The sequence below is a fragment of the Malus sylvestris genome, chromosome 14 (assembly GCF_916048215.2).
Source record: "Malus sylvestris chromosome 14, drMalSylv7.2, whole genome shotgun sequence".
Classification (NCBI taxonomy): Eukaryota; Viridiplantae; Streptophyta; class Magnoliopsida; order Rosales; family Rosaceae; genus Malus; species Malus sylvestris.
This window is the reverse complement of record NC_062273.1, coordinates 28,741,909-28,756,732: the sequence shown is the minus strand read 5'-3', so window position 1 is coordinate 28,756,732 and position 14,824 is coordinate 28,741,909. Positions and strand designations below refer to the sequence as shown.

The following is a 14,824-nucleotide window of genomic DNA, read 5'->3' as shown; positions in this document are numbered from 1 at the left end:
ATATTTAATAAAATCTATAATTTGACAAAAATAAATAAAGAACACGTTGGGAGAATTGATAATATTGATTGAAATTCATTTTACAAATTCAATTGTTAGAAGGAATAAAAGTTATTAGATGTTGAGAATTTATTATTTCAGTAAATAAAACTTGCAAATTGATCATTTCGACTAACTTCATAGAAAAATTGGTAATACCTTGAACTTAATTTGGTACTTAGGACGTATCAATTTACGTTTTTTTTTTTTCATTAATTGAGATTCATCTTTTTTTTTAACAAATGATATTTTGGGTGGGCTTATCCTCACAATAGACTAATAATAATGTGATTCAAATTCATCTTTGGTGATAATCAAATTTAAGACCTCTCACTTACAAGTGAAGATGAATATCACTAGATCGCAATACTAAGTGGAAATCGAGAGTCATATTTAGTCTAATTAAATTTGAACAAGTAATAAAAATGGTGATGAATTTGACATTTGAAGGTAATTGAGATTTTTACATTTTTCTTGAAATTGAGATTTTTTACATGAACATTGGCTGGAACTTGGTGGATTTGGGAGGGGTGAGGTGGTTGCATTGATTGTGCACAGGGACAACTAGCCCAACGGGCTTTTACAATACGCCCTGTATTATGATTATCTTTTGGTTGAAATTATTCCAAGTGCCTCTAGGTCTTGGTTGTAAAAACAGTGTATGAAGAAGCATTCGTTATGCGTTTCTTTGGAAGTATTTAGATGTTTAATAAAATTTCCAACATGTTTTATATATAATTATTTTAGAAAAGCGTTTATTTTTAACAATTTTTGTTATATAAAATACTCTGTTTGGTTGTAAGAAAGTTAGGATAGAGTTATGTACATTGAACAATTCTTCATCGCGCAAACCTTTTTTTTTTTTTATGGCAAAAATATTTTTTATTTAATTTTTTATAAATGTTTTAATTAAATTATAAACAATAATTAATAAACCAAGAAAAAGTATGTAATTATAAAATATATGAAAATGTACATACAAGATGTTCGAACATAAAAGAAAAAAAACTACAACAAGTAGTCTTCTAGGTTTGATGCATCAGGCTACTGGGTATCGGCTAGGTGAAATGGCTATGAGGTCGAAGGTGGAGCAAGATCAGGTGTTGGCATCTGGATTTGGAGGCCAGACATCTGTAATGCCCGTATGATCATACTCATCTTCTCGTAGTGGGCCGATAACTGGGCTGTAATCTCGGTTTCCCGGGCTTGTTGGGCCGCAATCTGAGGGAGAGATAGAGGCAGGTATGGAGAATTTCTGTCTAACATTCTGTGGCATGGCTTTGCAAAAGCCAAAAGGTCCAAGTTCTTTGTTTCATAAACAGATTCAAATCAAGTTGAACAAATTGTTTAAAACAGAAAATTTGGATGGTTTCCTTTCTCCACCAAAAACCAAAAATTTATAATGGGAATTTTAACGAAAAGCTTCCGGTACTGTTCATTTTAACGAAAAACCACATTTTTACACTAAAAACTCAATCTTGATACTATTCACTTTACCCTTTATTTTGTCCTTATCGTTAAAACTTAAAGTTTTTAAGCCATTTTCATTAGTTTTCCTATTGTTTGTTTTATGCCTAAAACGTCCTTAACGTCTTGAATGAATGACTAGAAACATTACAGTACCAATGATCATCCAGTATATGTGCATAACCAGTAAATGGTTTACCTTGAGGGTTGAATATTTGCTGCCACTAAAAAAGTAGCATTCGAAAAAACTACTTGTAATAATTAGCCACTAAATGGCCTTCTCTCCACGCTGCCCTACAAATGACATATACAAGACAAAAACTTTAGGCAAATTCTAGAGAGCAATCATCAATCCAAAGAGACACAAACTTATATAGGTGTTATAGTTTAATTCAATTTACATCATGTTTAAGAGCAAGGGAGGGATTGGAGAAGGTTTTGAAGAGAGATGGAGGAGGGAGGGAGCTGCTGCAATTGGGTTTGCAGTTTCTGCCTCCTAAATTGATTTAAGTGATGTGGAAAAAGTCGTTGATTTTGCGCGACGAATGTGTGCATTCGTTGGGAAAGTGGGTCTGCAATATCTTTGTACATAGGAAAGTGCTTAAAGGGAAAAGAAAGAAGATTAGTGGCCAAGTTGGAGAGGGAAATGAACTAATTAACTAACTAATCAAACATTAAGGAAAGTAAAGTTAAAGTCTCGTTAATATTCGCTAATAAGAGGTTGATGAAACATCTCACCTAACGAGGAGATTTTCTAATGAAAAGGTTTGTAGTGGATTCATTTCAATAATTCGTTAAATTGCTAGTTGCTTATAACTTCAAAGTACTATGCATATATGATACACGTCATTTGTATTTTTTATGTTTAGTACACATTATTTTGACACATTTTTCAATAAAACATATAAAATTCACATTTTCTATACGTATTTTCACATATTACCAAAGAAATATAAATAAATAGTTAAAATATTAAAATAAAAATGGCCTGATTTTTCAAAATATATTTTTAGTAAAGTTACTATATAAATACACGTATGTATTTCTCACGTACTACACCAATTCCGTATTTTATTAACTATGCTATTTGAACAGACCACCAAAGTCCCAAAATCATATGTACATTTTAGGTATTTAGATTTTGTGTTGAACAATTTCCATGTACAGTCCTCAGTAGGCATGGCGAATCATTCATTGTGGAAAAAAACTTTTCTCGAATGAAAATACATTTATTGCTTCTTTTGTGACTTGAAGATATAAATCTATGCATGTAAATTCTTCTCATACTACGTGACGAGAGATAAAGAAAAATTATCATATATATTATGACATGCAAGTTCTTTTCATACAACGCAGTTTAATATTCATTGAAGTTGATGAAAGACTTCAAACATAGACCCTTTTGCTTGATTAGCAAGTTAATATAATATCGTGTCAATTATCCCACCAAACCTTGAAACAGTATCTCCCCAATTGATCCACGTCATAGTTTAGACCTTAAACATATTTTATTTTATGCTCAAGCAAATAAAGATACAACAATGGTATATTAAAATAGAAAAAAATCTAATAAAAACAAATAGAGAACTATTAGGAGACTTATTTTCGCATTTTATATATTTTTGAATTTTTTAACCGTTGAATCAAATTAATCGAATAAAATTAATAAACAAAAAAATATTAACAAGAATCCGTGGAAAGTTTTTATGTTCAAAGAAGGGCCCCAAATTTCAAAGAAAATGCAAACGACTCAAAGACTTGAAAGCTCCAAAAGGACCAAAAGACAAAACTGAGGTGAGCTTGTGAGGGCGTGGGCCGGCATGTGCCTGCTCAAACCATAACACAACAGGCACGAGCTCCCTGTGTGCCTTCAACCTTCAACGTCTTTCCCTCTCTACACTCAATCTCCAACCTTCTCGAAAACGACTCTTATTATTTTGATTTCATTTTCGTACACCTCAATAATTAAATTGGTCTGCTTTCAGCATATAAGAATGCATGTATATATACGTGTATACATATATATATATATATATATGTGTGTGTGTATTGCGTACTTATATTTAGGGACAGAACCGTGATATTACTTTTTTACACAATTTTTTACACATACTTTTTGGGGGCCATTTCGTAATGTGTTTCAACGATCCAGTCTTTTTTTAGAACATTAATCATAGATCATTCTTGCAAAAAATTAAACAAATCCAACACCGTAAGACATTCATTTGTAGTGAAGATGGACGAATACGGTTCTACAAAAAAATTCTAACTCCTTAATCTAACAATCATATGATTTCAGAATTGTGAGACTTTTGGTAAACATGATCTTTGAGGGAAAATCTAAAAATAGACGTTCAAATCATTAAGTGCATTATGAAGAGATGTAACAGATCCACCCTCTATATACTAATAATTGGTTATTTATACAAAATTATTCAAAGGGAAAGGAGATATCGTATTTAAAAGGGAAAATGATTCAATTATGTCACGTGTTGAGCCAGCCACAACCACGTTTTGAACTCAACATAAATATTATACATGATCGTCATTCATATGTTTTGATATGATACTTATCACTAGCAAATAAAGAAAAGTACAACTAAATCGTAATATTAGTTAGTAAACAATTGCTCCATGGCGTGATTTAGGATCTGTATGTCATGAATTCTTTGTTTTTAGTGGAGGACTCATGACTTAAGCCAACGACCCTATTTCATGTGTGTGCATATGTATATACATGTATAATATATAAGTATACATTAGGTAAGAAACAACGTTGGAAGCTTAATTTTAATTTCATATTTAATTTGAGTCACTTAGTACTATTGTCTATTGGTACTCCTCTTCACTTGTAAGTGAAAAAATTTAAATTCAATTCTCGCCAAATGCAAACTTGAACCACATTATTGTTAGCTCATTGTGAGGCTAAGCCTGTTCCTTCCTCTTTAGAGCAACTCCACCGTTGCAAAGGCCCTCTCGAGCTATTCACTATTTAATCCACCTAGTGAACAGTAAATGCCCTTAAGAGCAGTAACTGCCTTTTGTATCTCTACCTTTACACTGAATAGCCCCGGTAATAAGTAATAAAATATTAGTATTTTTTAAATTTATAATTAATATTATATTATTTACTTGTATAAATTAATATTATATTATTGATTTATCTCTGGATCCTCCTCTTTCTTCCTTTTTCTCTGCAGATTTCCTTCTTCCTTCTTCTCTACATATTTGGATCTGCTTATTTTTCAATTATGCATCTTCTTCTTCACTTCCTTCTTCCTTCTTTGTTTGTTTATCGGAAAACTTCTTCTTCAATTATGCATCTTCTTCGACAACCATCTCCGAGGAAGTCACGACGCCGACTTCGAGAAAGCACGACGCCAACTACGGGAAAGCCCACGATGCCGACTGGGCCTTTAAAGAAGACGAATCTGGAGGCTCCGGTGGGTTTAGGTCTGGAGATGATCCTTTCTGCAGCTTCCAAGGACGACAGAGGTTGAGTAGCTATAAGGTTGAGGCCCATAAATGCAAAGGAGATGATGGCTGACGTCGCCCAAACGTTAGCCTTGCATTAAGTGGCCTTCGGGCTCTTGGGCTGGCAATTCTTGCCGGGCTTCTCCCTCGGGCCTACTTGGGCTGGCTCGTCAGCACACGTTGGGCTTCATCACTCGAGCTCTTTGGCCCTGTTCATGTGCATGTCCCTCGGGCTGGAGCACACGGTGGAAGTGCTCTTAGTGTAGATAATATCGTTTGTCCAAAAAAAATATTCATATTTAATTTGTAGTAGTGGTTTGTTCCCAACTCCCAAGTTCCATAAACTATTTTTAAGCCTATAGGAATTTACAAAGTTAATTGTTCGATAACTTTTTAACTATCGACTCTTTAAAAATATAAAGTCTGACTCAGTTACTGATTACGTAAGTAAGATATATGTTTTTATGGAATTTAAGCACTCATACACCAGGCTGATTGAACTACTTTGTCTCATTTATGTGGTTTTCCTTTATGATCACGCTTTCCATTCTTCTTTTATTAAAGTCGGAACATAGTCAGTGGTGATTGAATTATCCCTTGAAAAAACAGAATAAAAGCTTGCATTTGATACCTTTTTGTTTTTATTTAATCCTTAATGTTTCCAAATAAGAAAATAAGAAGAAAAAAAAATCATCATTACATATAGAAGAATACTAAATTTAGGAACAAAATTATTTCAACAATCCTCAAAATATTGGATTAATTGAGAGAAAAGAATCAATCTTTTCTTTTAGAAAAATATTCTTGGGTAATTCTCACGTTACTACTCTCAAGTATTCTAACTTTCACAGTTTGTTATTCTTAGTTTTTTTTTTTTTTTTTTTTTTTTTGTCTAAGCTTTGTACCTAAACTTTGATTTTTCTGACACTTTAATACTTATGTTAGGTTTTTCGTCAAGTTCTCCATTACACGTGATATAACTTTGGCCCACCATATTTGCCACGTAGATGAGAGATTCTTTTGTAAATCACAGCCATCGTATCTAATGCTAACTCTTGGCAAATATGATAGCCAAAGTCATGCTATATCATCATTTAATGAAAGACTTGACAAAAACCTAACAAAGATATTAAAATGTAAAAAAAAATCAAAATTTAGGTATACGAGTTTGATACGAAAAACTAACTAATTATATCAAAATACGAATTTCGCGATAGTTGAGATAGTACTAACAAAACCCAAAATTCTTTAGTAATTTCCTTACCATACATGAACACCGCATGCATGATACACACGTGACTTCCAAGTGCCTCACGTGACCAGCCGTTAATGACATCACCGTCCACATCGGCGAACGTCGGCACCACGTGGCGCCGTGCCGACTATATAAACTCCTCCTCCTCCCTTCTTCTCCGTCGAACAAAAATAACAGACAAAAAAAATTAAAAGTTCAGATAAACAGATTTTAGAGAGAGAAAGTTTCCGTTATCAGAGCAAACGCCGAGCTAGAGAGAGAATTCTCCGGTAAGAAGATTTCTGGAAGACGGAGATGGCGACGCCGTTAACGGACGGAGGCGGAGGACTGGCGATGCTGTCGAATTCCGTCAACAAGGTGGATTCTTCGTCGGTCAATGGATGCTTGGCGAGCTCGGAGGAGCCAACGAGGTCTCCGATTCTGATTTTCTTGTTCTTTCACAAGGCAATTCGGAAGGAGCTCGATGCGCTTCACCGATTGGCCATGGCCTTCGCCACCGGAAAAAGAACCGATATTCAGCCGCTGCTCGAGCGCTACCATTTCTTGAGGTCGATTTACAAGCACCACTCCAATGCCGAAGACGAGGTCATTGATTTTTCTCGCTCTTTATTGGATTCGTTTTCGTTGAGTGTTTGGAATTGCATTCAGGATTTTCATTAGTTTGAAGAATTGAGTTTGTTCTGGATTTTGATAATTAATTGTGATTTCTGAATTTCTGAATAAGCTTTAATGTTAGTGAAGGTTTTGCTGCAATTGCATTTGTGTTGGTAAAGATTGCAATTTTGTTTCTAACATTTTGAGGTATTATAATCATATGTTGTTATGGATTTGTTAAATTTGTGAACCAGGATAACGTTTCGGGATTTCTCATCAAAACAAAGAGTTAATATTCAATGGCTGCACTTGAATTGTATTCTATTTTTCAAAATTCTCCTTCTTGTTTTAAGTTTTCTATCAGCCCGGCCATGCAATGTCACATGAACGTTTTGTTTTCCGCTGCATCCTCTCTTCGATTTATGGTTTTCGAACACTTGTAGCGCCAGTAGAACAAAAATTTCGTGAAAAGGCCAAGCCTTTTTTGTATCTTTGCAACTGAAGTGTTCGTTTTTGGAAATGTAGGTAATCTTTCCAGCTCTTGATATACGGGTGAAGAATGTAGCACAAACTTACTCCCTTGAACATGAGGGTGAAACAAATCTTTTTGATCATCTATTTGAGCTGCTAAGTTCAAATGCCAAAAATGATGAAAACTTCCCGAGAGAGCTAGCGTCTTGTACAGGAGCCCTACAAACATCAATTAGCCAACACATGGCAAAGGAAGAGGAACAGGTGTTGTTTCATATTTCAAAGTTTGAATCTTGATTCTTTTTCATGCCCCCAATTCGGCCTACTTGTTATTCGCAATTGCTTGCGTGTTATTCGCAATTGCTTACGTGTTATTTGTCATTGCTCTTTATAGTATGAAAAAATGGAAAGAGAGTTTCTAAAAAAGTTGGGATTCGTATAATATTTGCTGGTGGTAATACTATGACATGGCAGCTTGTGTGGTTATGCTATGCCAATTTGTGATAAGCCCCTGGTGCGTTCTATGGAAAGTTTAATAACCATTAATGATCATCACTTTTAGTAATTTACTTATTTTTCTTCATGAAATCCCATAACTATAATGTCCTGATCATGCAAATCCAACTTTTCAATTTTGCTATGAACATCTGATGATCACCATAGGAACTGAACACAAAGTTTCCCGACAAAGTTCCACCACTAATATACAGTTAGTTGAATTTCTGCCCTTGAATTTTTTCCAATTAGGAGATACAAAAAGTACAATACCGTCTAATCAACATCAAGCAAGTGCGTATTATATCCAGACAAAGTCCATTCTCTAACATGTGCATCAAGTTGTCTCTATTTTTGCGTACACATAATTGACTCTTCTCTCACTCTAATCAATGACAAGAAAACCCTGATCTCTTCCGTAATAGGAGGGGAAGGGGGGAACTACAGGTAAACATATGCACACCCGTTTGGGCCTAATAGTTTTGAGTACCATAATAATTGTCCTTACGGACTGGAAGAGCTGAAGATTTATGCTTCTCGACGAACTTCCCTTTGGCAACTAAAGGACCCCTTGGGAGATCTCTCTTCATATTCCAGGATTTTTCTACGATACAATTATACTGAACTTAATTAGTGAGATCAGAACTTAATTTCAGTTTTATTTTTGGCAGGTCTTTCCGTTGCTCATTGAGAAATTCTCAGTTGCGGAGCAGGCAGCTCTGGTCTGGCAGTTTCTGTGCAGCATTCCTGTGAATATGATGGCCGAGTTTCTTCCATGGCTTTCATCTTCTGTTTCACCTGATGAACATCAGGATTTACGCAAATGCTTAAGCAAGATAGTTCCAGGGGAAAAGCTTCTTCAACAAGTAATGTTTCAGAGTTGGTCAAAGAATTCAGTCCTTTCTAGTATTGCTTTTCCAAGCACACATAACTAACAGCTCTTTGTTACTTGAAGGTCATTTTCACCTGGATGGGAGGTAGAAGTAGTGCTGACATGTTCAGAAGTTCTATAGATACCCCTCAGTTCCAATGTTGTGTGGATTTTGGTGCTAGCACATCAAGTCAACATATGGAGAAGGCAAATCCTGCATGTGAGTGCAGGACTGGGAAAAGGAAGTATGTAGAGTCAAGTACTGATGTTTCTGATACCATTGAGGGGCACCCAATAAATGAAATACTTCTTTGGCATAATGCCATTAAAAGGGAGTTAAATGAGATAGCTGAGGAGGCTAGGAAGATACAACAGGCTGGAGATTTTACTAATCTATCAGCTTTCAACGAGAGGTTGCAATTTATCGCTGAAGTTTGCATCTTTCACAGGTATTTCTATATATCTGTCATGCATCTATGGAAAGTTAACTCTTTGCTTTGGAAAACTTACCTTTGATCTTTTCTTCTTTTCTGAATGATGCGTGGTTAGTGAAAAGTTCCTACTATGCTTGCGGTAAACTGGTACAGCTATATGTTAAAATTAATATATCATAGGGTATAATTCAACTTTGGTATTAATAAATTCCAGTTTTCCATATTTCCACACATGGAATTGTTTCTCACAGTATCATTTGATTTATCATTTAGTGTCTTTTTCTTGATGAATTCCTCGCCTGCTCATGTTATTTTGTTTACTTTTTTTATTTACTTTTTTTTATTGTGATCATTATGAATTCATTGGTTTTACGTGGCAGAGAGTTTATACCATAAATCTTAGTTTCTCTCCTTTTTATTTGAATATTACTTATTTGTTGATTTCAGTATTGCTGAGGACAAGGTCATATTTCCTGCCGTTGATGGAAAAATTTCATTTTTCCAAGAGCATGCTGAAGAAGAAAGCCAATTCAACGAAATTAGGTGTTTGATTGAAAATATTCAAAGTGCTGGAGCTATCTCTACTTCTGCTGATTTTTATGCAAAATTATGTTCTCATGCTGATCAAATAATGGAAACTATCCAGCGGCACTTTAGCAACGAAGAAGTTCAGGTAATTTCTTTATTGCTAGAATAGGTTTTTTGGAAGTTTTGGTAGCTTCAGTAAGTTGTGTGGGGGGAAGTTGATATGTTACCTCATGGAATATATATTCAAAATGATAATAAATTGGTAACACGGTATGTTTGGTAAGTGTTAGTTACTAGAAACCATAGAATCAGTATCCCCTCTAACTCCTAACAGTACTTGCTCCATGGCCTGCATGTCTAGGTTCTTCCACTTGCTCGAAAGCACTTCAGCTTCAAAAGGCAGCGTGAACTTTTGTATCAAGCTTTGTGTATGATGCCCTTAAGACTGATTGAGCGTGTATTGCCATGGCTAATCGGAAAGTTGACTGAAGATGAAGCAAATAATTTTCTCAAAAACATGCAGTTAGCAGGTTCTGTATTTATTGTTTGTATGTTCACCTTTTAATTGATAAATATCAATGTATTAAAAGAGTGAGGCGTGGGCAAGGCGTCCAAGGGATAGCCCCGCCTAGGCGCGAGGAGAAGCCTCACGAGATCTAATTTTTTTAATATATACACTGAGCGTACACATATATTATATTAAAAAAAAAGATTATTAATCAATATCACCTTGAGCACATCCATTATACACAAAAAAAAAAAAAAAGGCAGAGAGATGATAGTGCAAGGAAGAGGTATGAGGCAGTTAAAACCCTACCCAAAATTTGGGTTTGGGAGTAAAAAATAAAAAATTTAAATTTAAACAAAAAATAAAATCCCCTAAGGGCCTAGGTGGCTCCGGCAACGCCTTGCACCCACTCCCTCAAAACAGAGGCGGCAACCCTCACGCCCAGCCTTAGAGGACGCCTAGGTGCGCCCTAAGGCGAGCCTTTTAAAACATTGATAAATATTAATAAAAAAATTATTAGTTACTTTCTATTCTGACATCTAGTTTTATGATTCAGCTCCAGTGCCTGATTCCGCTTTGGTAACACTCTTTTCGGGATGGGCATGCAAGGCTCGTAATCAGGGTTCATGTTTGTCTTCAAGTGCAATTGGTTTCTGTCCTGTTAAAAGCTTCACTGATATTGAAGAAGGTTTTGTTCATTCAGCATGTGCTTGTTCTTCTGCATCATCTGCTAGAGACAGCTTGAGACTTCAAGCAAATAATGTGAAGAGGCTAGCCAAACAAAATGTTCCTATGTCATGCAAAGACAATGGTAGTGACCAGTCCTGCTGTGTCCCAGGTTTAGGAGTGAACAGCAATAATCTTGGGCCGAGTTCTCTTTTTGGGGCCAAGTCTTTGCGCTCCTTATCTTTCAGTTCTGGTGCCCCATCTCTTAATTCCAGTCTTTTTGTCTGGGAAACGGATAATTCTTCTTCTGATATTGGCTGTGGAGAACGCCCCATTGATACTATTTTTAAATTTCATAAAGCCATACGTAAAGATTTGGAGTATTTAGATATTGAATCTGGAAAGCTTATTTATTGTGATGAAACCACTCTTCGGCAGTTCATAGGAAGGTTTCGTTTGCTGTGGGGCTTATACAGAGCGCATAGTAATGCGGAGGATGATATAGTGTTTCCTGCGCTGGAATCCAAGGAGGCACTTCATAATGTCAGTCACTCATACACACTGGACCATAAACAGGAGGAAAAATTATTTGAAGACATCTCATGTGTTCTTTCAGAACTTTCTCACCTTCATGAAAGCTTGCAAAAGGATGACATGGATGAGGATTTAGTTGGAAGTAGCATTAGCTTTTCTGCTGCTAATGGTAACTACTCTAAAAAGTATGACGAGCTAGCTACAAAGCTTCAAGGAATGTGCAAATCTATCAAAGTTACACTAGATCAGCATATTTTCAGGGAAGAACTTGAGCTGTGGCCATTATTCGGCAGACACTTCACTGTGGAGGAGCAAGACAAAATAGTTGGCCGCATTATTGGGACCACAGGTGCTGAGGTGCTCCAATCGATGTTACCATGGGTAACTTCTGCACTTACTCAGGATGAACAGAACAAAATGATGGATACATGGAAGCAAGCAACTAAAAATACAATGTTTCACGAGTGGCTTAATGAATGCTGGAAAGGAATTTCAGAGTCAACTTCACAGACTGAAACATCGGAAAGTAGCACTCCTCAAAAAGGTTTGTTTCACGATCCAGGCGTTTCTGTTATTGTAGATAAATGGACAGTTAAGGCAGTCAATACACCATGTCAAGTGAGGGGTGTGCTTTTGTCCTAATGGGAGATATTAGTACAGTAATTTAATGTTTGAACGCCCAACTTGATTTTGGGAAAACAATTACCTGCTGCCGCTGGACCCCAATTATACTTCTGAACTAGTACAGTGACTTTAATGTCTAAAAACTGCCTTTCAACTGGATTAATTTAGCTATCTTAACTTTTATTTTGTTCTAGGTGTTGAATTTCAAGAAAGCTTGGACCAGCCCGATCAGATGTTCAAACCTGGTTGGAAGGATATTTTCCGTATGAATCAAAATGAACTTGAGTCAGAGATCAGAAAGGTTTATCGCGATGCAACTCTTGATCCGAGGAGAAAGGCATATCTAGTGCAGAATCTTATGACTAGGTTAGTTCTATACTAACCTTACAGAACTTTTCTCTTATTGCTACAGTATCTTTATTCTGACTCGGAAACTAGATCGTGATGTTAAAAATACATAAGCCTTGGCCAGAATTCTTAAATTATTAATGAGCGACTCGTTTGTTTCAGCCGCTGGATAGCTACTCAGCAGAAGTTGCCTCAGGAAATAGCAGGAGAATCTTCTAATGGTGAAGACATGGTTGGACACTCACCAGCATATCGATGTGCAGAGAAAAAAGAGTTTGGGTGCGAACACTATAAAAGAAACTGCAAACTCCGAGCTGCTTGCTGTGGCAAGTTATTTACTTGTAGATTTTGCCATGACAATGTGAGCGATCATTCAATGGATAGGTAATTTTCGGATATCCAGACTTACTTTTCAAGTTACGTTACATTATCTTTGTTCTTATTCTTCTTTTTTGGGTAAGACCTGTGACTCTATTAACCATTGCAGGAAAGCAACAACTGAAATGATGTGCATGCGCTGCCTGACCGTTCAGCCGGTTGGGCCAATATGCACTACACCTTCATGCAATGAACTATCCATGGCAAAGTACTATTGCAATATATGCAAATTTTTTGATGATGAAAGGTGAGTTCTTATTTGCAACTTCAATTTTGTAGATAATTAGTAAATTCTTATTGGTAAAGTACATATTTCTTTTGAAATTTCAGGACTGTGTATCACTGCCCATTTTGCAATTTATGCCGACTCGGAAAGGGTCTTGGCATTGACTATTTTCATTGCATGACATGCAATTGTTGCCTGGGGATAAAGTTAGTGAACCACAAGTGCTTGGAGAAGAGTTTAGAAACAAATTGCCCCATCTGCTGTGATTTTTTGTTCACATCAAGTGCAACGGTTCGAGCTCTGCCTTGTGGCCACTACATGCATTCTGCTTGCTTTCAGGTCTGTGCCTTTATAAAGCTTATTTTTAATCCATTTGTCATGTACTTTTCTCCTTTCCTTTTAGAAGAAAGTAAATCTAAACTATTGGATGGTTTTCTGTTAGGCGTACACTTGCAGTCACTATACTTGTCCAATTTGCAGCAAATCTATGGGAGATATGGCGGTAAGAGGATTTCTCGTTTGTTTTTAATCTTCTTTTTCTTTCTAGACTTTGTTCTCTTGCCTTTTTAAATCGTTAGTAGCGCAACTTTGTTATGAAACCCAACTCTCAGACCTTAATCTCTTTACCTACTCAGGCTTACTTTGGCATGCTTGATGCATTATTGGCTGCCGAGCAGCTTCCAGAGGAATACAGGAATCGTTGTCAGGTACACTGCTTCCATTCGTTTTATTTTATTCATGTTCTCGAAGTTAGTTGTCTAGACATGCTGAACTAGTTGGTCTCCCTTCTTAAGGATGGTTACAGGTTCTGCGTTATGCTAGTTCCGTCTCATACAAACTTGTGAATTGGATTCATATGTTGAATTGCAAAACTTTTGTCTTAACTCCTGATATGTGCACGTGTTTTACCCCCGAAAATTAGTCATAACAGTAAAGGCACCATCTGATGAATTATTTTTCCAACCAGGACATTCTGTGTAATGACTGTGATCGAAAGGGTACCTCACGGTTTCACTGGCTATATCACAAGTGCGGAAACTGCGGATCTTACAACACACGGGTGATCAAAGGCGAGACATCAAATACCGACTGCCCGACATCAAACTAACAACAGGTTTTATTCTTTGACAAAGATATATATATATACATATTAATATGTAGATACCTGTATAGGCAATTCAATTCCCGCAACCACAGAACTGGTTGTTTTACATCCAACAGAGCAATTTTGTAGAAGCCCGGTATGGTTTCAAGATATTCAATTTTCGAACGTGTAGACTGAGGAAGTAAACAGAGCGCATTGAAAGCCTTCTGTATAGAAATTTGCTCGTATCAGTTTTTCTTTGGTGCGGTAAATTTTTCGATCTATGATCTCGTTAGATTTATCTTTCCTTTCGTATGTTAACATTTTCGATCGTGTTTACTTTAGATGTAAGTTTTTCACCGGGGACTTTCTTCTCCATTGGATAAAGCCTTTGAACGGGGCAGAGTATATCAATATGGTTACGAGGTAGAATGATTGCTATATTTGGATTGAGATCAACTTCGGATGTCACACTCCGGAGTCCACATACCGAGCAATCCGGACCACGCAACAGAGATATCTGAGCATTGTACTAATTGCGACTGCATGATTTAAATTCAACGGTCTGAATTACTCGGTCTGTAGGCTCTGGTATAAGATACAGAGAGGATCTCAAGGCCAACTGCCAACTGTCACTTCCACTTGGTAAAAGTACCTTGTAACTTCGCTAGAAAAGAATAGGTTAGACTAGAGGAGAAAATGGGGTGGGGTTCGAGTGGAAATTTTTAGTACGTTTGAGATATTTATACATTAGAGATTTGGTTTATTGGATATTTGGTCAAAAATTCCGAGACTAAGATTTAAGAGAGAAAAATCTTAACATTTAAA

At 36.3% G+C, this 14,824-nt stretch overlaps 1 protein-coding gene across 1 annotated transcript; it reads left to right on the top strand.

The window, feature by feature from the left end:
* The first annotated feature begins 6,385 nt into the window (after positions 1–6,385).
* On the top strand, positions 6,386–14,278 carry LOC126600025 (zinc finger protein BRUTUS-like). Its single transcript, XM_050266524.1, has 14 exons — positions 6,386–6,820; positions 7,355–7,564; positions 8,467–8,661; positions 8,751–9,115; positions 9,548–9,773; positions 9,990–10,158; positions 10,693–11,880; positions 12,155–12,326; positions 12,471–12,692; positions 12,796–12,933; positions 13,017–13,251; positions 13,355–13,414; positions 13,548–13,619; positions 13,880–14,278. The coding sequence occupies exons 1-14, from the start codon at positions 6,530–6,532 to the stop codon at positions 14,018–14,020; spliced, it is 3,684 nt and encodes a 1,227-aa protein (XP_050122481.1). The 5' UTR covers positions 6,386–6,529; the 3' UTR covers positions 14,021–14,278.
* The last annotated feature ends 546 nt before the right edge of the window (positions 14,279–14,824 follow it).

Coding starts and splice junctions, on each gene's coding strand:
- LOC126600025 (XM_050266524.1), top strand. CDS start 6,530: ATGGCGACGCCGTTAACGGACGGAGGCGGAGGACTGGCGATGCTGTCG. Junction 12,934..13,016: donor AAATTTTTTGATGATGAAAG/GTGAGTTCTTAT, acceptor TTGAAATTTCAG/GACTGTGTATCACTGCCCAT. Junction 13,415..13,547: donor AATCTATGGGAGATATGGCG/GTAAGAGGATTT, acceptor TTACCTACTCAG/GCTTACTTTGGCATGCTTGA.